This window comes from Phascolarctos cinereus, unplaced genomic scaffold, assembly GCF_003287225.1.
Source record: "Phascolarctos cinereus isolate Bilbo 61053 unplaced genomic scaffold, phaCin_HiC Scaffold_726;HRSCAF=1367, whole genome shotgun sequence".
NCBI classification, from domain to species: domain Eukaryota; kingdom Metazoa; phylum Chordata; class Mammalia; order Diprotodontia; family Phascolarctidae; genus Phascolarctos; species Phascolarctos cinereus.
The window spans coordinates 423,411,178-423,437,813 of NW_027556098.1; the positions used below are offsets into that span (position 1 = coordinate 423,411,178).

At 43.9% G+C, this 26,636-nt stretch overlaps 1 protein-coding gene across 1 annotated transcript; it reads left to right on the forward strand.

The window, feature by feature from the left end:
- Nucleotides 1-9,215: 9,215 nt before the first annotated feature.
- Nucleotides 9,216-23,708, forward strand: LOC110197893 (uncharacterized). The gene is given in 6 exon segments (XM_078146397.1): nt 9,216-9,311; nt 9,779-9,927; nt 14,218-14,344; nt 15,398-15,493; nt 21,382-23,213; nt 23,215-23,708. Coding segments are annotated over 5 exon segments (2,511 nt in total). The 5' UTR covers nt 9,216-9,311; nt 9,779-9,894; the 3' UTR covers nt 23,638-23,708.
- Nucleotides 23,709-26,636: the final 2,928 nt, after the last annotated feature.

Here is a 26,636-nt window from a genome sequence, read left to right on the forward strand (position 1 = left end):
CACTTTTTCCTTGGTTGATTAGGACAAAGAAAGAAGCTAGGTTGTATGGAATGTGGACGTGGAACAAAACCAAGGCTTGGAAACACCTGGTGACATACATTAGCACAAAACACAGATAAGACAGAACTTAGCCCCATGCTCTCATGATGTAAATTCCTACTTAGATCCTCTCAGCACCCCATTTTTATTCTTAAGGGTCTTTAAGTCCCTCTTTTTCTTTGTGCAGTCTCTAGTAAAATGCCTTCTTTTGTGTCAATAAAATCATACCCATGTTCTGAGGCAAAGGTAAAAAAGGAGTCCGAGGTATTCGGGCAATGGCCAAGGCTGCCTGAGGTTTCTGCCTAGGTTTCCTTCACTCATTTATCTATTCATTCATTCATTTATCTATTTGTTTATCTATCTATCTATCTATCTATCTATCTATCTATCTATCTATCTATTCATTCATTCATTTATTTGTTTGTTTATTTATTTATTTTTATCTCTCCCTTCATATTGGGGGATTTCTGGGGTAATAAGATAGAGTCTTAAGAGTATCCTATTTCCTGGCAGAGTGGCACCAAGTAGAAACCTCTTTGGAGAGAAAAACCTACCAGTAACCGGTCCCTCTTGTCTGAAAGAGGTTAGATTTTTTTTTGTTTTGCTTTTTGTTGAGGCAATCGGGGTGATGTGACTTGCCCAGGGCGGCACAGCTAGTTAGTGTCAAGCGTCTGAGGCTGCATTTGAACTCAGGTCCTCCTGACTCCAAGGTCAGCATTCTATCTACTGCGCCATCTAGCTGCCCATTTCAATTGTACAATAACAGTCTATGTGACCTAGAAACTTTCCTAGTTGGTCTATTTATGGATTAGGATCTCCCACTCAGGTCTTTACCTTGGCTCAGAGAAAATTTGGCTCAAGGAGGGAGTTCAGCTTCCAGGGTAGTCCTCTGAGAAGAGTTCTTCTGCGAGGCAGTCCCAGGGGCTGGAGGCCCTTACTCAGGTATCATCAGGGTTTGCCAATTGTTGAGATAAAAATCTGCAATAAAGAGAAACAGAAGCACAAAGTTCCAACTCCAATCAATTTATTAGCAAGGCTGGCAATTGCCTATGAATGGGGTCCCAGGCCCCTCAATAGCCTAACGTGATAGTTCAATTACATTATAGTTATCAAAACTTGTAACTGATTTTTATATTCAAATTATTAAGCTCAAGTCTTAGGACCTTAAGAAAGAAGAGTAAAATTTTCATTGTGTCCCATTTGGTGCCAGTCCACTTCAATTTTTGGCAGCATTTAACTATAATTCTTAAGGGGACTCTGCTTTAATTTTTTAAGGAAAAAGCTTTTTGAAATGCCAGGAAGAATGGCTTTTTGGATTGTTGGTTCTGTAAGGTCCAGTGGTGCAAATTAAATTAAGACTGTGATTGGTCTACAGCAGAGGTGAAGGGTGGGCTTATATTTTGCTTAACTCAGAGAGGAGATTTCCAAGACCCAAGGCAATGGGAAAACCATCGAGTTGTCTTGCAACCTCTGGAAAACCTCATGGTGGGCAAGCACCCTGTGACCAGGGTGATTCCCAGCCTCTCATGGTCAGCAAAAACTCAGAGGGTGGTCTTTGTAGTGGGGCACCACCTGCACTAGAGAGGTCCAGGGCTGGGCAGAGACCTCAGGACTCGGTCTGCCCATTATCCCTTTTCTCCTCTTTCCTTGCAGGGTGAGACATTGTCTAGGCTCCAGCCCAGGGAAATAGGGAAGCTAAACTCTTACAGACTCTACTACTAAGGCCTGCACAATTAAATCTAAACCTAGTCCATTAAGTGTTGATTCTAGCGGTTAGATAAAGTTCTAATTAACAATCCAAAATAAAGTGGAGTATCGGTTTTCAATTTCACATCTCACAAGAACAGGAAAAGCTTTTTTTTTTAAAGGTGAGATTTTAGCTGAGATTTGAAGGAACCTGGAGACCCAAGTGAGGTGGAAGGACATCAGTCCGCTGGTCACTTGGCATTTGAGAAGCTGCTGCCCCTCCCCTGATCTGGGAGGATAAAGGGAAGGGGCTGAGCTCCTGGAGCCCTTCCAAGTCCTCTGAGTTTTCCTTTGTAATATGGGGCTGGGGGAGGTTCTGAAGGAGACATTCAGGGCCCCTGCGAGAGGCATCGGGTTATGAGTTCAAGAGTTACCATGGAACAAAATGCAGTGTGGTTGGTTTTCCCCACAGTCCACTATTGACAGTATTATTATCTGTATTTGACAGTTGGGGCCTGGGGCATGGGGGCCATTTATTATCTTTATATGACAACTGAGGAAACTGAGGCAAACATAGGTGAAGTGACTTGCCCAGGGTCACCCAGATCCTAAGTGTGTCAGACCTTCCCGGTTCCAGTCCCCGACTCCATCCCCTGAGTCACCAGACCCCCTCTAACTAGGGAGAGGTTCCCCTCCTTGGGGGGAGTCTCCCTGCTCCCCCAAAAGGGTGGTTGGAGTGTTTTCCAAAGGGCCCAGAAGGAAAGAACTGATCCTGTGTCTTCAACCCGTCAGCTGTTAGCCTCTGCCTCAGTCTCCTTCTCTGTAAGAATGGGGTAACAGCCCCACTTCTCAGGGTCCTTTGGGGCGCACTGGAGCAGTAAGCACGCATTAGGCACCTACTGTGTGCAGAAGGACTGGGCCATGCCCTCCAGGCGCTTACACTCTAAAGGGGGACTGCCCAGAACATGAAACAGAAAAGGGGGTGAGGGGACAGCGCCCGGGACCCAGGGCCCGGCGGTGAATGACGTTACAACCCCCCCCCAGCCTCCCCCTCCAGGACTAAGGAAGGAAAGAGGTCTCCAGGCCCCAGGATGCCTGCCCAGTGACGTCACGCCCCGCCTCGGCCCCTCCTCCTGCGGCAGCGGCAGGGCCCCAGGGCATGCTGGGAACCCGGAGGTGCGCAGGCGTAGCCGACCGGAGGACCCGGCTGTTCATTCCGCAGCTTGTTCTTGGGCCGCGCCGGTGAGTAGGGGGGAAGGGGGGGGAGGGAGGGTCGGAGGGAGTCAGTGCGCAGGCGCGCCCGGCTCCCGTTTTGGTGGGGGAGCCTCTCCTCCCTCCTTAGCATCCCTCCCCCCCACCCCCGCCGGGGCGCCCGTAAACGCACCACCCAGCTCTGGTTAGTGCAGGTGGGAGCGTCCGTGCGGGCGTGCGCGCGGCTCCGTGTGGGATTGCGCGTGCACGTGTGTGTGTGACACGGGGAGGGGGGAGCAGCCCCCTGGCCTGGCGTCCTGCTGGGGTCAGGGAGTCCTGAGCGTGTTCTGCCTGTGTGACCCTGCCTGCCTCAGTTTCCCTATCTGTAAAATGGGGATGCCAGCAGCCCCTCCCACTCTCCCTCCCCAGGTGGTTGGGAGGACCCGATGAGATCTTAGCACAGTGCCTGGCATACAGTAAGTGCTGCATAAATGTTGGCTCTCAGCGTAAATATCGCCCAACCCCACATCTCCCCAGAGGAAGAGTGACAGCATCTGGGGGTGGGGGGCAAGGGACGGGCTGGCTTGCTGAGGATGGGGGTTGGGGGGCCGGGGCTGGGGAGCAGCTGGACAGCTCCGGGGAAGGCGGGGCCAGGGGGGCTGGTCACTGCCTTTTATGGCCCTGAGCAGCACCGGCCAGCTCTGCCCGCCGCCCTCTCCCTCTTTGGACTGCCCAGCCTCCTTTTGTCCCTGGGTCAGGGGCTGAGGAAATGATCGCAGGTGGCCCGGCTATGGCCCTTTGGGGGCCCCACGTACTTTACAAATCTCCCGTGCTTGATTCCTCACAGCAGCCTTGGGAGGGAGGTCCCCGTTGTACAGATGGGGAAACTGAGGCAGCCAGCGTTGAAGTGACTTGTCCAGGGTCACCCAGCCCACACCTGTCTGAGGCCCCATTGGACGCGGGTCTTCCTGCTTCCATCCCTGTTCCCATTCCAGGGATTCAGATGAAGGCCCTGTGATCTTGAACCCAGGGTTGCTGGTGCCCCAGGGGCTGGCCCACAGTGAATGGGAATGAAACCTTAGTGAAGCAGTGTTAAATGAGCAAAATCTGTCACGTGCTTGGGTTCCTAGGAGGGCCTTCCTGCCTACCCCAACTGAGGCCCAGGCAGGGAGACCGACTTGCTTCCAGGGACAGCGGTAATAAGTGACAGGGTTGGGATTTGAACCCAGATCTCAGCTGTCTAAGGCCAGCGGGCAGTGGGTTTGCTTCCTGTTGCTGCATGCCTGCTCCCACATACATGACACATGTGTGCCAGCAGGCACGCATGTGCACGCTAAGGAAAGTACAAGCCACTGTGTGAAGGGACAGGACAGTTTTAGAGCCCTTTTCATTCAGGAAATTCTTCAGGCCCAAAGCCGCCTTTGTCTCAGGACACCCTTGGGGAGCGAGAGGTTCCCAGCTGGTCCAGGCCATCTAGGGGAGACCTTGGGCCATGGGACTCAGGCTTGTCCAGTGTGGCCCATAAAGATAAAGAGATCAGATAGAGAGAAGTTCCCCCGAATCCCCACTGCAGCCTGGGAGCAGGAGGGAGTGCTTAGGATGATGTCATTAGGACTCCCCTTCCTCATGACCCAGGGGGAAAGGCTTCTCCTTGTGGAGAAATACTGTGACTTTTAACATTGCTGCCACTTTCCAAATGAACCAATGCGACATGGGGAGGGCCAAAGGGAGTGACTTTGACCTCAGTCAGTGAGCATTTATTAAGTGCTTACCGTGTGTCACTCACTGTGCTAGGGATGTATGTGTCAGCAAAAGGAAATAAAGTCTCTGTCCTTGAGGATCATGCATTCTGAGGTGGGGGTAGAACACCTGGAAGGACAGGTGAAAAGGGGAAGACAAGGAAGAGCCCTTGTAAGGGCCTGGTGGCCTGTGGGGAATGAGGGACGGCTGGGCTGGGCCCTTCTCCAGAGTGGATGCTCAGGTCAGAAGCCACCAGTGGCAGAAGCAGCCGCCATTAGCATAGTCAGGAGGCAGCCTGGGATGCCTTGTCACTAGCTCTGATCTTGGGCACAAAAGAAACGTCATCACATTTCCCCAACACCAGCTGGTCGCCCGTTTCCAGATTCTCCTGCCACCACCATTACCCAGTAGCCTCTCCTGGGAATTTCACTCAGTCCACATTTTTCACCCAATCCCGTTTCTGGTAGCTGTCATCAGCTAATCTCGGTATTCTTTCTCAATTATTTCAGTGTCTGGCCTGCAGTCTTTCTGTCCATCTGAACATACACAGAAATGCTCACTCTGGTATGCTAACTTTCAGTGTCTTCATTCTACTCATTTCCCATGACCTTCTCCTTCTCTTCACCAAAGCTACTCAGAAAAATGTTCATACTTGTGATCTTGCTGCCACCCATAAGTGTGCCTCTTCAGATTCCTACATTTCTTTTTCTAATTATAATCTTATCACTTCTTTTACCCTGTCTTGTAACCCTAACCATGTTCTCTGTCCTCAATATGGTCATCAAACCCTACACTTTTCTCTACATTCCTTGGCCATCTTTCCATCTCTTGACCGCTTGGCCAATCATTTAAAGTTTATATTATCATCTTCACTCTAGTCCCTTGTTCAGTTGTCTATCACCCATCATGCCTTGCCAGTGCCCAACCTGGGGTTACTCTCACCATTTACTGTCTAGACTCCTAGTTACATGTAGCAGAATGGTACTGGAGAATGTCACAGAAGTGTAATGACTGGGTCATCTATAAATTTAAGTTACACAACCTATACTGGGTTGTCCCTGAAAAAAGGCAAATAATTCCCCTATCTCACATTCCACAGTATCTACTCCAAAATTTTCATACCCCCTTAGAGTTGTATGGCACATACTCTTCACACTTTCTAAACTGAGCAACTTCCTTCTATATAGCATCAAATGGAGTCATCAAATGGAAATTATTAGAAATTATGTTCTCTCAAAAATTCACTGTGACAACCCTTACCCACTTGCTGTGTGAACGCCTCAGCAATAGGTGTTGGGGACGTGAGTGCAAACGTGATTGCGCTTCCCGGAGTTAAAAGAGGAAAGGTCGTGGCCTAATGATGAGCAGAAAGCAGCAGTCAGGGGATTGTATTTGGGCTGGAGAGGAGAAATCTCAATCAGTGCCTCTGGATGGGAGATAGAGAGCTAAGTGAAGCCAGAAGCATGCCATGAAGGTGGCCTCAAGGACCACTTCTTGTTCTTAGAAGGCTAGTCAGAGTACAGGGAAGCCATCTAACCTCTCTGACTTCCTCGTTCAGACCTACCTGAGACCTGCAAGCACAGCATTTCTAGGAGACAGTGATCCCAACTAAAAGGGCTGTTGCTTCCAGCCAGGGGTCTGCCAGGATGTGTCAATAGCAGCTTGCCTAGAAAGGTGGGCCATGTGGGAAGCAGAAGAGGCAACAGGGTCTTCATTGGGCCAAGCCCTCTGTGAGGGGGTCCAAGAGGTCCCAGAATCATCCCTTTCTTCCAGTCCCACTCAAGGCCAGGACTTTAGGTCCCTGCTTTCCTCTTTTCCCTAACCCTGACCTTCATCAGCTGCAATTCCATGGCCATGGAAATGATTCCTCTTTTGCCTTGGCCTTCTAGTTTTCCACCTTCTACCCCAGGGCCCAAGTTTCACAGGAGCCATCAACCCATCGGACTGGTCATCCCTTAGTAGTCCTCTTCCCTCATCTGTCCATCACCTTCCACTCTCCCACCTTCATCCTGCTCTGAGTTGTAGACTCTTCCATCTGAGCAAAAAGACTGCTTTGATAAAATTTGGCAGTAGACTGACCCAAAGAGTGGGCCTTATAATTTGAGGTCCTGGCAAAAATGGCTCTTGGGAAAATTGAGATTCTGTGTGATACTATTTGAAAATGTAAATCTAGTTTTGATGGTACTGAGTTTGTCCTAAATTAAATTATAAAGTGGACTTACTTAAAGTCACATGTGTTCTTATCTTAAGATAATTGCGGGGCAGCTAGGTGGCGAAGTGGATAGAGCGTTGGCCCTGGAGTTGAGAGGGCCTGAATTCAAATCCATCCTCAGACACTTGATAATTACTAGGTGTGTGACCCTGGGCAAGTCACTTAACCCTGGATTGCCTTGCCAAAAAACAAAAACAAACAAACAAAGATAATTATGATATTTGAGCCTCTATAGGTAGATTATATCTTAATTCAAAATACACTTAAATTTTGGCATTAAAGCAATATGTTTAGAAATCACAAAGATAAAAACATCTTTGGATCAGATTTACTCTGCACTGTTTTCTGAGTGTAATCTAGAATGTCAAATTGAGAAATGGAGTGTAAGGTAATTCAGAAATGCAGTCAGCTGAATTGATGTTATTCGCTTGGCAATACGTTTTGTTTCAAATCTTTTTTGCTTTAAATGTGTATATTATTATGCTTCTAATTTTTCTTTTGTAATATTTTGGAAATCATTGTGTAAGAAATATGGTTAATTTGGGGAAAAAATTCCTAGAGACTAATACGATTGTATCCTTGGGATATTAACTCCTCTTTTGAGCTAGATGATATGAAATGATGAATTAAGCTGGTAGAGAACGTGGTTACAATATTTAAAAACTGTTTTGTACCTAATTAGGTATGTTTTTCTTTAAAAAGAATAATAATAACTTTCTGTTTGGGAAAAGTACAAAAGACCTTGTAAATCCTCCTTATCTGGGAAGTTTGGGGGTGACTTGCCTAGTGCCTTGGAACCTTTTTGGGCAAGGTTATAAAATCTTATCAGCCCAGGCAGGAAGTTGCTGAAAGAAAGTAATGAGGTGGTTTATGAAAATTATGCAGTTCTACCTAGAATATTATGCGTTATACCTTTGAGCCAACTCAGTCTCAACAGACCCCAGCCTTGATTTGAAATGGGACCCCTTTCTTGACTACAGTTGATACTGTGAGATCTCAGAATGCAGAAAATAAGAGAATGGCTCAGATCCTCCTGATTTGAAGATTCATTCATGGTAATTGAACGAGCATTTGGTCAGCACTGATTTGTGCCAGGCAGTGTTCTAAGTGCTGAGAGGTTCATAGCAAGTTGAAACAGCCTGTGCCCTCAAGGAGCTCACATTCTAATGGATTTAGTCACTTAAAGAAGTCAACAAACTTTTATTAAGAACTGGTATGAACCACACAACTTGGGATGCCAAGAATGGAAAAAAAAAGGAGACAATTTGCAAATAACTATATATAACTATATATATATAACTATATATATATATATATAACTATATAACTATATAACTATATATATATATAACTATATATATATATATAACTATATAACTATATAACTATATATATATATATATATATACACAACACACACACACACACACACATAATCAGAAGCTAGGAGTACAGTGGATAGAGTTCTGGGCCTGGAGTCAGGAACACCTGAGTTCAGATCTGGCCTCAGACACTTTCTAGAGTTGATCTCAGTTTTCTGTACTGTAAAATGGTGGCATTAAGACCTACATGACAGAGTTAGTGGCACTCAATAGATGTTTGTTTCTACATTTATACGTGTGTATGTGTATATGTGTATGTTTGTACGTACATATGTATATGTGTGTGTATAAAGATGGTAAACTGCAGGAAATCAAGCAGAGAAGCTTGTTGCAGAAGATGGGATTTTTAGACAAGACTTGAACGAAACCAGGAGGCAGAGACAAGGGGGGATAAAATTGAAGGCACAGGGTAGGAGGCAGAGGAGCCAGTGAAAATGTGGAGTCAGGCCACAGAGAGTCACATGTGAGGAAGAGCAGGGAGGCCAGGGTCCCTGGATCCTGAAAACAAGGAGGGGAATAAGGAGGGAAAGGAAAGGAGGGAGGGAGGTGGTAGAGGAGTGGGGGAGGGGGAGTTCTCAGGGGTGACCAGCTTTGGGGGGGGGGTAGCCCAGGTGGAATTTGGAAGCATTCCAGACAATGGAGGGCAGAGATAATTAGGGGAGAGGGGTAGGCAGTGTCTGAAGTCCTAGCCTTGGGTTCCATTGGAGGAAAGCCTTGATCTTGAGGCTTCAGATGGGGCAGGACAGGGCTTGGCTTGACTCTTGGTACTAGGAGGATCTAGTACCCTAGATGGCTGGCTTAAAACTAGCACCCTCAAAGCTAAGAGCCCTACACCTTCTTTCCTTTTGAGCCGAGATCTCTCTCCCTTTTTCCTTTTGAGCTGAGATCACTGTGCTTTCTTCCCTTGGAGCATAGATCTGTCTGCCGTCCTTGGACCCAAGATCTCTTCAGCTTCTGGAAATAAGCTCTGTGTGTGCAGATCCCAGGGAGAACCCCTCCGTGTCCCCAGCTTCTGCTGGCTGCCCTTTCCATTGACCTTGTCTTATCTGTCAGAACTCTGGGTAAGTGTCCTCTAAGTATGCTAGGAGCAGGCTTCCCTCCGAGGCCTGGCTCCCAGGGGGATTCCATGCTGATGCTACTTGTCCAGGCTCCCCATCGCATCTGGAAGGTCCTGGGGTGCCATCCCCACCTTTACTATTGAACAGCTGCTCCACCTTCATATCTCACCCATAGGATCAGAGGGAGGCAGAGCTCTGGGTCTGGAGTCATTGAGGCTCAGACTGGTCTCCTCCCATTTGGGTTCCCAAGCCCCTTCTGCCTCTTGGGTCTCTGTAGAACAAAGGGGAGGGGAATGAGGTCAAAGAGAAGGAGTCACAGGGAGTGGCAAATAGTCTCTGTTTGCAGACCTAGTTTTCCTAATCTGGCACAGGTGGCCTCCTCTGTTGGTTGCAGTCTCTCCTCTGTGGGCAGGAGCAGGGCCTCTGTAACTTCTCGGACACCTCACCCTCTGTAAATCCTTGTGGGCCAGCCTTCTGCCCAGGAGAGAAGGAAAAGACGTCTGCCCCTCTGGGATCCTTGTTCCTTCCCAGCTCAGTCTGTAGAGGATCAAAGCCTGACCAAGCAGGGAGCCTGGAGCCAGAGGGAATGGCCCCCGGAAGCTGCAGACCTCCAGCCCAGGTGAGTGCACTCTGTCCTCAAACTTGACCAGCATCAGCCCATGTGGCCAATTCCATAGACACAAAAAATTGTCTTTGAGGCTGGCTGTTACTCTTACCTATGGATTGTTTCTTTACAAAAGTAGAAATAAAACTGAATTCAGTAGTAACCACACTGCCCTGCTCTCTTCTTCTCTGTTTTGAAGTGTACCAGTGGCACTTTTTTATCCTGAGAACTAATTGCTCACCCCACCCCACCCCCAATTGCTACCCTCTCTGTTTTTTAGGTCCCCCTCATTAGGAGTGACTGACAAGGGTGACCACTTCACTCACTAGTCCCTATCCCTAGGCCTCCTGGCTTTGCTCTCTTCTTGCCTGCCTAGCCCCCCTCCTCTGTTTCTTGTGGCCAGGCTCTCCCCTGTAGCCACTATAGGTCAAGGAACACCCCTTCCCTCCTGAGTCTTGTCTGCACAGGCCTGGAGCAGAGGCCTGAAGGCTCCCCCAGCTCTTGTCCTTGCCTGTTGCCTGCAGAGCAGAGATTGTCCTCCTGGTTCTGCTCACTGACTCTGCCTCAGCTCACACACACCTTCCCAGGTCTCTCTGAGTCCCTCTCATTTACCAATTCTTAGATCAAGTCAGTAAGCATTAGAGAGTGGCTCCTCTGTGCCCCCCACTATTCTGGGTCTCGAGAATCGGCCGGTGCTGCAAGTCAAGGCTTGAGGGGTTTGTTGGTTTTCCAGACACAAGAAGGTGGTGACCATGATGAACACAAACCTTAGATGTGTGTTGTGCTTACAGTTGTTTCTTCTCAGAAAGCTGGGTGTTCAGCCTTTACTGTCACACCACAGCTTGGCTCCCTCCTACTTTAGAGGAACCCGCCTTATGTGTGTGTGCTGTAGGCATCCCAGCAGACCCCCTTCCTGCCTTGGTGTGAGGGCATCAGGAAAGCCGCTAATCCCTGGTCTGGACAAGAGGGAATGGGCGGCAGTGCATGGAGGAAGGGGAGAGAAGGGGTACCGATAGCCCACAAGTAGAGACAAAATGGGAAAGGGGCAGATGGCAGGGATGTGAGAGAGAATGGCCGCATCCAGATCTAGGCCCCGAGCCCAAGGTCAACTTTGGAGAATAATTAAGAATGAAAAATGAGGAGAAAATCTGGTAAAATGGCCCAGTTTGTCATCCAGTGTTTCTGATGGGTCTGCTTTGTGCCAGGCATTGGAGTCAGTGGTGAGGGAAAAAGCTGCAGATAATGGAATAACCCCTGCTTACATTCTAATAGAGGAGACTACAGGTACCCCTAAAATAGAGAGAGCACTTTCAGGAGAGTGAGGAGGAAAGCCAGTTTGTGAAGGCTTCAGGAGTGAGTGCGAGAGGAAAGCAGAGAGTTCAGACAGATTTGTCAAGGAATTTGGCTAAGAAAAGGAGGTGAGATAAGATGATAGCTGGAGGGGTGGTGAGTGTTTAGGGAAGGTTTCCCTAAGAATGGGGGAGATGGGTGTGTTTGACATCAGTAGGAAAGGGACCAGCTGATAGAGAAAGGTCGAAAATTTGAGAAAAGGGGAGCAGAGGTAGGGATGATTGAGGGTGCAGACTTTTGGAGAAGACAGCAAGGGATGGGGACATCAAATGCCCTTACAGATGGTCAGCCTTTGTAAAGACAAGGGCTCCCATGGGGCAGCTAGGTGGTACAGTGGATAGAGCACCGGCCCAGAAGTCAGGAGGACCTGAGTTCAAATCCGGCCTCAGACCAAACACTTGGCTCTTACTATCTGTGTGAGCCTGGGCAAGTCACTTAACCCCAATTGCCTTAAAAGAAAGGAAGAAAGAAAGAAAAACCCACTTTCTTAGAAAATGGAGGAAAGAAGCCAATGTAAGATTACATAATGAGGTTCTGTGAAGGAGAAAATGCAAGCAGTTATTCAACAAACATTTATTAAGTACCTACAATGTCCTGGGCACTATGCTTAGTAGAGGTCATACAAAAAATGGCCAACAGCAGTGTCTGCCCTCAGGGAGCTCACAGTCTAATGGGGAGACAGCAAGCACACAGTTATATACAACAGACAATGGGATATAGTGAATAGAATGAAGGCTCTAGAATAAAGGGGATCTGGGAAAGACTACCTATAGCAGGTGGGATTTCCCTTGAGATTTGAAGGACCCCAGAAGGCCTCAGTGAGGAGGCAGAGAATTGCAGCCATTCTGAAGAGCCAGAGAAAATGCCCAGAGCCTAGAGATGGAGTGTCTGCTTCCTGGCATAAGGAGGAGGGCAGTGGCATTGGATCAGAGAAGGTGGCAGGAAGTAAGGTGTAAGAAAACTGAAAAACCAAGTGCTGTCTAGGTCATGGTGGGCTTTTAAAGTAAAATTAGAAGCAAGATACTCAGATAAGAGTGTTTGGGTAGTTGGTGGTCAGTAGGCATTTATTAAGCTCCTACTTTGTGCCAGACACTGTGCTGGGGTCTAGGGATTCAATACAAAAAAAGAAAGATGGGGTTCCTGCCCTGAAGGAGCTTATACTTTCATGGGGAAAGGTAACACACAAAAGGAAGTTGATAAGGGGAGGGAGCAGAAGACACCAGGTACTGGGTCGTGGTGAAGCTTGTCAGAAGGCCCAAAGTCATGCAGCCAGGTGAGAGATGGGGAGATCTGTGAGCTGGGCCCTCTCCTCAAATGGAGGTTTGCACTTCTCAGCCCCACACTCTAATCATAGATACGGAGGATAGTGATGAGATTTAGTACTAAGGCTAATGACATGTCACAAGATGATCCCAGTGAGACACTTCTTGGCCCATGGAGAAGAAGATTGATGGAGAAGTCCCAAGGTTGTGGAGCCAGTGAGAGATCTGTCCTTAAATGAAGACTTGGGGTTTGTGACCTCACCCTGTATTGGTGAAGGATGGGTGTGGGAGAATGGAGAAGGAAAGAGGGTTAGAATAGCTTCTGTGGGGAGCAAGTTAGAGATTCAATTAGAGATTAATTATCCATCAATCAAAGGACAGTCTTCCTACAGTGATTGCTCACACAATGAGTAAATACAGTGCAATGAAGAATTGTGACATCAGGAGAGAGCCCAATGCATAGAAATGTTTTGTAAATTCTTGGCGATCTCAAAGTGTGAAAAGACTAATAAATCATTGTTCAGAAGTTCAATAATAGAAATAAACTTTAAAATGAAATATAGATTACAAATGGAACAGAAATCAGATGTTTTAAATAAGAAATCAAAATGATGAAAAGTAAAAGATTTTTATCTACATGAAAGAGAATTGCTCCAAAATAATAAAACTTTTGAAAAAGTGAATCATATCATTCTCCTAGAAATGGAAGAGCACCTGATAGCAAGCACATTGACCATAGATGTGTGTAGCAAACTGGAAAAGTAGATAACCCCTCCCGTGTTTCAAAATATTCATAGATGTGACCTCTCTCCTATGTGTTATTTAAAAGTCTGCCTTTTAACTCGTTCTCTTGACTTGTGATCCCCAGTGTTCTACAGTTTTAGGAGTATGTTTAGATAATTTATTTTTCATAAATATGCTGTCAGTGTCTTATAAATTAGCTCAGTCTCCAACTCCAGTTAATGAGATATTACATTTTTAATAAATGAACAAACTCTTCTTACCTTATCATAGTTACTCTTATTCCTATGTATCTAAATATTAAAAATGAATGAATATGTTCCCTTAATAAGTGAAATAAATCATAAAGCAAAGACATAAGATGTTTTGGCTCATCATACTCAGTGTCATCCTGAGCCCTCACTATAACTATAGATAATGATTGTGAGTAATATCTCTCAAGAATCCTCTTCCTGCTTTCATCTAGATAAGACTTTATTTCAGCCATTTAAGAAGTTAAGTAGATAATTCCTTTTCCTTTGCTCTCTCTTCATTGATAATTGGTAATGTTTTTTCCCCAGAATACACAGTATTCGCCAGCTTCTCACAAACTCTTCTTAGAATTTTCTTAATATATCACTTATGGCACTTCTGATGAGGAGGAATTTCACATCACCTCTCTCTCTCCTCCACAGACTCTCATACCTCATTGATAGAGCACATACCTTCTCCCTGATTCCATAGGGAGAAGCATTTCATAGTAAGACATTTCTCCAGCTTTTATTATTCCAACATATTCTCACTTTAAATATAAAATGCTTTTCTCAACATTCCACTGGGCTCTTAATGACTGGTTTCCAGTGTTGTCTGTGACACTTAGGCAAATCTCTTCTCTGGGCTTCTTAACTCTTAGTTGGGCTAGAGGAATTCTGGAGTCTCTCAGCTCTAAATCAAGTGACTTTTGATGGTTTAGGAGTTGGTGACATTCAAGGATGTGGTTGTGGACTTCACCCTGGAGGAGTGGGGCCTCTTGGACCATTCTCAGAAAGAGCTGTACAAGGAGGTCATGCTGGAAACCTCCCAGAACCTGCTTTCCCTGGGTAAGGACCATTTCCTCTGGTAACTGAATCTGCCATCAAAGGAATGTCTTCATTTTTTACCTATTGTGCAGGGCATGACCTTTATTAATTATTCAAAAGGCAGAAGTGCTGATCTCTTCACAGGGTCTTCCTGCTGCTGGTTTTCCTATGAAAGGTCTTTGAATTACATTATTGGAAGCTGGGACTTTCTTATGTTGCTCCTGAAATTGTCTCTTCTCTATTTTATGTAGTCAAAACTGAAACCAGTGTTACAGAATCTCAACGTGGAGCTAATCTTAGAGGTTATATCTGGTCTGTCCTTTACTGGACATGAATTTTGTCTGCAAAATCTCGGAAAACTGCTCATGCAGCTTTTCCTTGAAGGTGGGCAGTGAAGGGAACCCTCTGCCTTCCAAGGCAACCCCTTCCTCCTTGGGATGGGTGTAGACTTCAGAAAGGTCTTCTTGTTAGCAGGCATCAGTCTCGAGCTCCTTGCTCCTAATCCTGCCGGGTGTAGCAGGTGTCTCCTTGTTCTTCCTTAGTCGTTCCCTCAAATTCCAGCCCAAGTGGTGGGAAAGGAAGAGGAGGGGCTAAGCATCACCGCACGCCTCTTCTGTGTCCCAGAGTGGGCAAAGTGCTTTAGAATTAGCATCATTTGATCCTCACAACATCCCTGTGGGTTTGGTACTATTATTATGATCCCATTTCTTAGTGGATGGAACTGAGGCAAACAGAGGTTACATCACCTTCCAGGGGCCCACAGCTACCATGTGTTTGAGGCTGGTTTGGACTGATTGGACTCCAGGTTCAGACCTCTTACCACAGCAGTAAGAGCTGCCGCTAATTTCTAGGTAATGAATGGAAGCTATGGAATGTGCCCAAGAGGTGAATAAAGGTGGAACTTTCTGATATCAAAGGAGCTGCATGATCTCTGGCCCCTCCAAAGATCCCAGCATCCTGGAGGTGTGCTGGGAACCATCTTGTGGTCCTTGCTTGCATGTCCCCTTTCTGTAAAGAGGACTCAGTGGTATATTTCTGTCTATCCTCACTCCCTTCCTTATTCTGTATTCCCAGGGCTTCCAGTTCTTAGAGAAGATCTGATCCCCCCTTTTCATCAAGGAGAAGCACCTGGGATGCTGGAGCAAAAAGGCCCAAGGAACTCCTGGCCAGGTGAGTGAGAGGAAGCAGGTGTGTGAGGGCTGTTATCACAAGAAGCATCAGTGTGTTGTAGGGAAGGAAATGCTAAGGACTTGGGGGCAGGCAGACCTGACTTGGAATTTGTTTTTGGACACATTTCAGCAGTGGGATCCTGGCCAAGTAACTGAACCTCTGAGCCCCAGTTTCCTCTTCTATAATGTGGCAGAGGGGCTGGGACTCCTTGGCCTTTCAGTTCCCTTCCAGTGATAAGTCTGTGATCCTCTGAGAAGTCATTTGGGGCATGAGACTCTCCAGAAAGCATGTAAGAGGGGCTGAGGCTGTCCAATATGAACTCTGTCCTAGGCTTTATTCAAGTGAATAAGTCGTAAGCACGTACTATGTGTCAGATCCTGTTCTGACTATCGGGGATACAAAGAAAGGGAAGGGACAAGCCCCGCTCCTGAGGACTTCCAAGTCTAGTGGCAAGAGAACATGCGAACAACCGTATACAGATCTCGTACATCCAGGATAAGTTGGAGCTAATGAAGAGAGGGAAGGCACCAAGGCTGAGGAGGGTGGAGAGGACTTATTGTGGAATGAGGGGTTTTAGGGAAGCCAGAGTGAGCATGAGGAGCAGCCAGAGAAAATGTGGAGTTGGGAGGGAGAGTGTCCTGGTCAGGGAACAAAGAAGAGGCCTGTACCATTGATTATCACTTGTGTGGAGGGGGAGTGAGGTGAAAGAAGACTGGGGAGGCAGGAGAGAGGCAGATGATGGAGGGCTTTAAGAGCCAAGCAGAGGATTCTGTATTTGACCCTGGGGCTAGGGAGCCAAGGGAGTGTGTGGAGTAGGCAGTGACGTGATCAGAAGTGTACTTTAGGAAGATGAATTTGACAGCTGGGTGGAGGATTGAGTGGACTGGAAAGATACTTGGGACTGGGGCCAACCAGCGGGCTCTTAGAATACCTCCAGTGTGAGGTGACTGGGGGCTGAACCAAGAAAGTGGCAATGTTGGGAGACAAGGGGATGTGTGGGAGAGATGTTAAGAAAGAAGAATCAACAGGTCTTTCCATGGTGTTGAGTGTGGGTCATGTGACAGTGTGAGGGAAGATGATGAGTGGTGACACCGTAGGTGATGAGCCTGGATGATTGGGAGGGTGGGGCCCTGGATAGCAAGAAGAACATAAGGAGACAGGAGGGTTTGGGGAAAGACAGTGAGGTTAGCTTTGGGCTGTGTAGGGATGGAATCAGGAGAGAGGAAAAGGGAATAATTGACTGTGTTCAAGACTGCACAGAAGTCAAGAAGGATGAAGATTGAGAAGGAAAAACCCACTGGATTTAGGAATTAGGAGATTATTGATAACTTTTCAGAGAGCAGTTTCAATGGAACACTGAAGTTGAAATTTAGAGTGCAGAGAGTTTTGAAGAGAGGAAAACAAAAGGAGTGTGCAACACCAATTGTAGATGGCCCTTCTCTAGGTATTTTGTCCTGAAAGAAAGGAAGGATACAGGCCAATATCTAATGGAGATGAAGGGACCATGTGAGGCTTTTTTTCAGGATCAAGGAGACATTGTTCTATTTTGAAAGTAGGGAAGGAGCCCGTAGAAAAAGAGATTGAACATTTCTGAATAAATTGGGATGGTGCAGGAGGGAGTATGTTGGCTAGGGGATGAGATAGATTGGGATCATTTATGCATGTAATGGGTTGCCTTGGTAACCATAATGGCCACCTCTTCATGGGAGACTGGGCCAAGGTAAAAGAAGACATTTTATTTATGTGAGATGAGTTAAGAGAACTTTTGGTAAATGTCCAATTTTTAAAATAAAATAATGAAGCAAAGTGTTCAGCTGAGAATGTTGGGGGAAGCAAACTAAATGAGAGATAGGGGAGGAATGAAAAGATCTGGAAATGCTCCTTCTAATAGTAGGAAAGGGAGACAGTCAGGGAGATGTCAAAGAACTGCCTCGGCACAGCGAGGGCCCAGCCAAGATCATATAACCTAACTTTGAAGTGGATGCAGACAGCCCAGTTTCATGATTTTCTCTGTCTCTATGCAGCATCTTATGGATAGTAATAGAAATTACTGCCTTACTGGAAGTAGTTATAAAAGGCTGAGGCTTGCACAATTCATCAACCCACGATTCCCTTCCTGATCTCTATGGCCCAGTCTTTTCTCTCTGTTCTCAGAAAGTAAATAGCAACATATGGAGGTGACCGCTCTAAGGTTAGGGAGTTGGGAGGGAGAGACTCCCAGGCATCCCATAGAACCAGACCCTCTGGGACCTTAGAACCCTTTGTGATCTCCAGTCTTTGGTCTTGTCAGGACCTATTGGGTTTAGAACCAGACAAAGATAACTCCTTGTAGGTGATAAGGGATAAGAAAGAGGAAAGAGCCTTGAATCCATGGAATGGGGTAGTGTTTGTGACCTGGTATCAGCCCTGGGCCCAGTCAGTCAATACAGATACAACATATAAATGCCTACTATGTTCCAGGCACTATATAACCCTGGGGATACAAAGGAAGGTAAAAGATATTCCCTGCTATCTAGGAGCTCACTTATGTAGTTACCAAAATGGAGATGTTTTGAGAAGAAGCAACAAATTATGAGCCTCACTCTTAGCTTGGGAAGAGAGTGTTTTGCTATGGAAATGCATTAAGTTCAAGGGGGAAATAAGTGATCAGAAGGAGAGAGAGTAGCAGTTTAAGAAGGAGAGTAGAGTTGGTGAGGAAATAGTCAAAGTCCAATAATAATGATAACAAGAACTAACATCTATATAGGGCTTATTAAGTGCCAAGTAATTTACAAATATTTGAGTTTCACAAGAACCATGAAAATAGGGGCTGTTTTTATCCTCCTTTTACAGATAAGGAAACTGAAACAAATAGAGGTAATGTGACTTGCCCAGTGTCCCACAGGTAGAAATTGTGAGTCTGGATTTGAATTCAGGTCTTCCTGACTCCAGTCATAGTGCTCTGTCCATTGTGCCACCTGGCTGCCTCATGGTAGAAAATAACTTTGTCCTATAGAAGAAGCTTCAAATAGGGGAGATAAAAGGGCAAGAGACTTTTAAGGTAGTGTTTCAGCCAGTCATCTGGGACTGGAATGGATGGAAGACAAGGTAGGTGAGCAGTGGGGCTCAGGCCATTTCATTGATCAATTACTGGTGTTGATCCCAGTGCGTTCTTGCCCCTCCCGCCTGCTTTTTGTTTCTAAGAATTGAGGTGGGGCAGAGAGGGAAGATTAGAGGATATCATGGAGCAAACCTAGTTAATTCTCATAATAAAATGTGCGTGGGATAACTTCACCTGCAACAGGGGGTAGCAGAAGAATGCATTTTACACCATCTTGTGTAAAAGAAACACCCTTGACAAAAAGATTCACATAGCGTTGTGATAACCCCCAGCCCTTCACTAGACCTATAAACAAAAGAGATCACATAGAAACAGCAAAAAGACCCATTTATGCGACACAAAATGATAGGTGCTGTTTTTTGTTATTGCAAAGATCCAGGAACAAAGATGGTGCCCATCTATTGGGACCTGACTGAACAAGTGATGGTCTAAGAATACAATGGAAGGTTATGGAGCCACGAGAAGTGATGAAAAGCACAATGACAGAGAACCTAGGAGGAGTTATCTGAACTGATGTAGAAAGAAGTGAGCAGAACCAGGGGAAGAGTTTATACTGTAGCAACACTCATCAGCATAATGAAAAACCATTACTTCAGAGCACTAAATTCCAAAATCTTTTATTCTTAAAACTTGTTTCAAGAACAAAAATCATTTGTTGTGAAGCTCCCCCCACCCCAGTCATTTATTCTGCACATCATAATGTTTTTAATTTATACATCAAGTGCTTACTGTAATAACATGGATAACTTTTAACCCAGAAAGAGCCAAATTAATACTTTCATTCCCCCGTGTAATTATAAAATATAAAATTTTATTCTACTTTAAATTGTTCAAATTTACTGTGAGGCTTTCTGTAACAGATTTTTTTAAATCCAGTAAGACCTCATGCTTACTCTTAACTGCAAGACTTTACTTCAAATTTATCTTACAAATGTTGTTGAATAGGAATAGCATTTTTAATCAAATAAGTTATAACTTGAAAAATGTCAAACGTAACATAACATATGAAATTAATTTCACAGCTGGACTTTTTTCTCTGAATAAATGTTTGCAGTATTTAGTTCAATACCTGACGAACCTAGCCTTCAGCTTGCTTTCTGTATCAAGTTGGTTTAATAATAATAACTACAATTATAACTAACCTTTATATGGAAATTAATTTTTTTTAGCCTTTAGACCAGTCAACAAAATGAATAGTTAGTTATTATATAAAATATTGATTTTTCTGTTGGCAAATGACAAGTAGTGTATTACATGGTAAATGTACTTGAAGTTCAATTGCATATGCTTTGTTGTTTAGTAAGCCAACTTTACATATCAAACCTTTGTAAGGAAAGAACCCTTCAGACATAACTTTCTTCTTTCTACCACTGGCACACTGGCCACATTCCCACAAAAACTCTGTGGAAAGACTGAGTTGGGTTGCCAACCAGCAATGGACCTTTCCGTGAAAGTCTTTCCACAGTGATTACATTCAAAAGGTTTCTCTCCGGTGTGGATTCTCTGATGGAGGAGAAGTTCAAATCCGAAGGTAGCCTTGACTCTGTGATGAGAGGCAGTTGATGGAGTGTTTTGGTAGGGTGTGTGTGATGGTCCATGGTTGCTTCAAGGTGGCGTGCAATGCGTATGCCTGTTGACCATGTTTTTAAAGAGCCTGACTCTGCACTGGAGGGATGCAAACGTGTAACTTCTGGATGTGGTTAGTTCAGTGCCAGTTAGATAAGATTATGAGGAAACCTTGCACTGAGGCAGCTACTCTGGCGCCCTGTAAAGAAAACAATTGAGGGTATGTGTATACATGTGATCGTCTGTTGGGAATCGACTTGCACTTCTATGTCAGACTTATGGCTGAGTGGATACAATTTGAGGGCAGGGTGAGAACCCCACAACAATATGTTGCACTTCACAGGGTCAGATTTGATGGAATCACTGCACAAAGAAATCTCTTATGCTTCAAACATACCTAAAACCCTTTGAATGTCATTGTGCATCTCAAAAGGGTTTATGAATCACTACATGGGTGGGCCATGGTGCTAGAGGACCAATAGTGAATCGTGCTGTTCACTTCCTGACAGAAAGACCATGGATTCATGATACGGTATAAAACATTATATATGATAATAAATTTATATTAATATTTAGTATATGTGCAGCAAATGGTGTTATAGCTTTGGATCTCAATGGAAAAGAAGAAAAGTTGGATGTAACACTGGAAATTATTACATAATAGTTAAGAAAAAGAAGCCTATTTCTCAGCTTAGCCTATGAAATTTACCAGGAATGACCATGTGAGAGTGCATCCAGACTGGTCAGTACAGAATAGCAGGAAGATGACCAGAGAATGACAAAGTCATAAGTATAAACAACAACAGGCATTTGAAGAAAAGATAGAAAGTGCAACCGAGAAGGGCCATCAAAGACTGTGGAAAAAATAGTCAGTCGCAGGGTTTGAATCTGAGTCTCAGCTATGGGGATAGTGGCCAGGTAACTCAGTCGTTATGAGCTCATAGCCTGAATTGTCAAGGGTAATGAGAATGCTGGGCCTGCCTATGTCACAGGTTTGTTGTGAGGATCCAATATCATTATATGTGAAGCTCTTTCTAAAATTAACCATCTGGGCTTGTGACCAAATGGCGTTTCCAGAGATTGATTCTGCCTGTTTTAAGTTTGAAAATTCTTCTTCTTAACTGGGGAAATAGAATATAAATCAGTTTACTTTCTGCCAGTAGAGGAAAGAACGTACATTTATGTATGTCTTTCATTGTATGTGATTGTTTGTTTTCTTCAGATGCAGAGAACAAGTTTGAAGTGAATGAGACAATTACAAAGCTGAGAATTTTTGTGGAAGAATCTGGCCAGCAAAGATTCACCAGTGACGATCCTTATGACTTCAATTTGAGAAAAATGCACAACTCTAATATGAAAGTGGACAAAAATCCAGAGAATCAATGTGAGGTTGATGAAATCGGAAAGAGAGTCCGACAGTCTTCAGTCCTAAATCACTGTAAGAACATGACCTCAGGGAATGACTGTTTTCAGCATAGTGAATATAGCAAATACTTTCGTGAACAAGTAGAGCTTTTTCAGCCCCAGGAGAAGCCTCCTGAAATGCAAATGGATCAAGAAATGGTCATTAGCTGGAGTTCAGATATAATTAGACATCAGAAAAACACTGGCGAAATGCTTTATGTAAGTAATAAAGGTGGAAAGGTCTTCAAGCAGAACCCTAACCTTATGACTCATCAGAAACTTAATATTATAAAGGAGCTTGATGAAGACAATGAATGTGAAACAACTTTATCCCATCACTCATCTCTTCCTTACCTTCCTAGATTTCATACTAGCATGAAAACATATGCATGTAATCAGTGTGGGAGGGCCTTTGATTGGAACTCAGATCTTATTAAACATCAGAAGACTCATACTGGAGAAAAGTTTTATAAATGTAATGAATGTGGGAAAGGTTTCTGCTACAAGTCACTCTTTATTGTCCATCAGAGAATCCACACCGGAGAGAAACCTTTTGAATGTAATCACTGTGGAAAGACTTTCACGGAAAGGTCCATTTTTGCTAGACATCAGAGAATCCACACTGGAGAGAAACCTTATGAATGTAATCCATGTGGAAAGACTTTCCGAAAGAAGTGCCATCTTGCTGCCCATCAGAGAATCCATACTGGAGAGAAACCTTTCAAATGTAATCAGTGTGGAAAGACTTTCAAACAGAGCTCTAATCTTACTGTACATCAGAGAATCCACACTGGAGAGAAACCTTTTGCATGTAATAAATGTGGAAAGACTTTCCGAACAAACTCCCATCTTGCTGCCCATCAGAGAATTCACACTGGAGAGAAACCTTATGAATGTAATCAATGTCAAAAGGCTTTCAGAAAAAGCTCCAGTCTTGCTGCCCATCAGAGAATCCACACTGGAGAGAAACCTTTTGAATGTAATCAGTGTGGAAAGGCTTTTACACAGAGGGCCAATTTTGCCACACATCAGAGAATCCACTCTGGAGAAAAACCTTATGAATGTAATCAATGTGGAAAGGCTTTCACAGTGAGGGGCAATCTTGCTGCACATCAGAAAATCCACACTGGAGAGAAACCTTTTGAATGTAATCAATGTGGAAAGGCTTTCAAATACAGCCCTAGTCTTGCTAGACATCAAAGAATCCACACTGGAGAGAAACCTTTTGAATGTAATCAATGTGGAAAGACTTTCAGATACAGCTCCAATCTTGGTAAGCATCAGAGAATCCACACTGGAGAGAAACTTTATGAATGTGATCAGTGTGGAAAGGTTTTCACAAAGAGCTCCAGTCTTGCGAGACACCAAAGAATCCATACTGGAAGGAAACATTTTGAATGTAATCAGTGTGGAAAGGATTTCAGATACAGCTCCAGTCTTACTGATCATGAGAAAATCCACAGTGTGGAGAAACTTTATGAATGTAATCAACGTGGAAGGGCTTTCACACGAAACTTCCATCTTTCTGTACATCATAATATCCACGCCGGGGAGAAACCTTATGAATGTAATCAGTGTGGAAAGACTTTCCAAAAGAACTCCCAGCTTGCTGCCCATCAGAGAATCCACACCGGAGAGAAAGCTTATGAAATGTGAACAATGTGGAAAGGCTTTCACAAAGAGCTTCTATCTTGCTATACATCAGCGAATCCACACTGGAGAGAAACCTTTTGAATGTAATCAGTGTGGAAAGGCTTTTACACAGAGGACCAATTTTGTCACACATCAGAGAATCCACACTGGAGAGAAACCTTATGAATGTAATTATTGTGGAAAGGCTTTCTCAGTGAAGGGCAATCTTGCTGCACATCAGAGAATCCACACTGCAGAGAAACCTTTTAAATGTAATCAATGTGGAAAGGCTTTCAAGTATAATTCTAGTCTTGCTAGACATCAAAGAATCCACACTGCAGAGAAATCTTTTGAATGTGATCAGTGTGGAAAGGCTTTCACACATAGGGCCAACTTTGCTAAACTGGAGAAAATCCACAATGGAGAGAAACCTTATGAATGACAATTTAAAAATTCAACAGATGTAGTTTCTGGGTAATTAATCATTTTATCAATAATGCTAGCATTTTTTTTTAATAAAAAGGTCAGTGACACTCTCAAATACCAAAGACCCTTCATGGTCATGGGCTCACAGTTTATGCCCTTGGAAGAATGGGTGTTCCCCGACTATGGCAACCAACTCTGATTGGTTAACAAGTGATGAAAGAGAATGGATATTATAATGAGGGGCCAGAGGAATGTAACTTTGATTATATCATTTACTTCTAAGTTGCCCGGCCTTGGGCAACCTGATCAGAGAATTGATTCCCACCCAAACCTGTGTCTAGCACCATGGGCTTTCCCCCCTTAGATTAAATTCCTTGTAAGGTTGGGAGTCTTACCATGATTGAGGAGAAAGTTCAGCCTTCAGAGACTGAGCTTTGAAATGAGGACTTTAGAAAAAGGGGGAACTTTGGATCTCCCCAAATCATTGGTTATTAATAATCATTTCTCTCAGACTGCTGTCAATGTTGAAAGGATTTTTACAGTGAATGGCAATCTTGCTGTAATCAGAGAATCCACACTGCAGAGAAACTTTCTGAATGTAATCAATTGTGGAAAGGCTTTCATATACAGCATTCATCTTGCTAGACGTTAAAGGATCCACACTGGAGAGAAATCTTTTGAATGCAATCATTGTGAAAAGGCTTTCACATATAGGGCCAACTTTGCCAAACTGGAGAGAATCCACACTGGAGAGAAACCTTATGAATGCAATCAATATGGAAAGGCTTTCACAAAGAGCGACAGGCTTCCTGCACATCAAAGAATCCATATTAGAGGGAAACCTAATGAGTGTCATGTACATGACAGAGCTTTTAGTTACCAATCTTAGCTTATTTAGCTTAGGAGAATTCACAGTGGAGAGAAATCTTAGGAAAATAATCAGTGTGCTTAAGCCTTCACCTCTTACTTCTCAGCAGTAAATTCATATCATATAGGAATATTACCACTTATGAATGAGGAAAGGTATTCAAATGGAGTTCAGAACTTGTTCAGTATTAGAAAATTCATTCTCATGAGCAGCTCCATAAGGACTCAGTGTGGAAGGCTTTCAGCCAGAGGTCATCTCTTACTTTATGAGAAGAATCAGTGGAGTGTGCACAAGGGGGTTGTGTTTTCCTCTGGAGGAGGGTTATCAATAGGCAACAAGATTCATACTGGAATGAAGGCATATAAAAGCAATAAATGTGGAAAGGGCTTTAACTAGAGCTTGTACTTGACTGTCCATGGGATAAATCCTTTCTTCTGGAGATAAAACTTAGGGATCTTTTTAACAAGGGAAGGTCTCTAGCTGTAGCACAGATTTCATTAGACCTCTCAGCAAAAGAGACCTCATTTAATATCACAAATTTCACACTTCACCTAAAACAGTAAATAATGAATTTTTCATTATTCCTCAAAATTTGTGGCATTTAAATGCTATAATTTCTTCAGCCATTCCCTTTCAATTGGAACTTACTTTGTTTCCTGGCCACAGAAAGTCCTCATGTAGATATTTTGGTAACTGTTGGACATCTCTTTCTGTAGTGCTTTCTTTAAGTAGCTAGGTGGCTCAATGGATGAAATGTGCTTGGAGCCACAAGACCTAAATTCAGTTTCAGTCTCTGGCACTAACTAGCTGGATGGATGTCCTTGGGCAAGTCATGTAACCTGTTCCTGCCTAAGTTTTTCCATCTGTAGAATGGGGCCAATAAGAGCACCTACCTCCCAGTTTTGAAATCAGAATTAAATGAGACTATTTGTAAAATACCTTGCAAGTATTAAATCACTATGGAAATTCTAATTTTTTTTCATGGTGATCATTCCTTGGATCATAAGGCTCACAGTAAAATCAGGAAACTGGAACATTTGAACACTTTAGTCATTTGTCTTTAAAATCAAATTGATATTCAGAACAAAATAGAGGAAGACACTAATTTTAATGGATAGGGCACGGGTTTAAAAGGGAAAATGAGTTCAAATCCTGACTTAGATGCTCTCTAACTGTATAACTGTGGGCAAGGAACACCCTCTCTGTGCCTCACTTTACTTATCTCTAAAACGAGGAGGTTGGACTCAGTGGCTTCTGTGGTCCCATTGCAACTGTAAATATATGTTTTCGTCAAAAGTGCATTCATATGTCTTTCCCATAGCCTCTTTCAGTATTCCAGGAAGCAGGTGTAACAGGACCAAATCTGAAACTATACCAGAAATTGGTAGTCATCTAAACTGTTTTATTCTACTTAAAAATAAGGATCTTCGGAAACTGATCAGATGTGTAATATATGAAAGAAAATTAGTATCGTAACCTTGTCTTTAATCAATCCAGAGACCTCAACTATAAGGCTAGTACTTAACTAACCATCACGAAATGCTGGAAACACTGGAAATTAGTCTGGCAGAAAATAGATATGGACCAGCCTCTAACACTATCAACCAAGATTAGGTCCCAATGAATACATGACTTAGATATAAAACACCATTTCAAACAAATTAGAGGAACCATGAAGAGATACTGTTATGGATAGTGGAAGAGTTCATCTCCATGGAATAGAGAGGAACACAGAAAATAAAATGGGCAATCTTCATCACATTAAAAACACCTAAAATTTAAAAGGAAGCAATCAACTGGGAAAGAGATTTATAGCAGGTTTCCCTCACAAAGGTCTCTTGTGTAAGGTATGTAAAGAACAGATACTGGTCATATACAGGAATATAAAGGAAGGATGCAGTAGACATATGGTCAAAAGCTGTGTGCAGGCAATTTTGAAAGGGAGAATTGCAGATCACTTTTTGTGAAAAAAAAAATCCTATCCATAATTTCTAATGCAAATCACAAATAATTAGATTTTCGTATTGGTAAAGGTGATAAAAATGAGAATGATAGATAATAGGGAATTTGTTTTACTTGACTATGTATATGTCACAAGAGTTTTGTATTCTTTTTTCACCCAAGAGAGGGCAGATCCATGGGGGAGA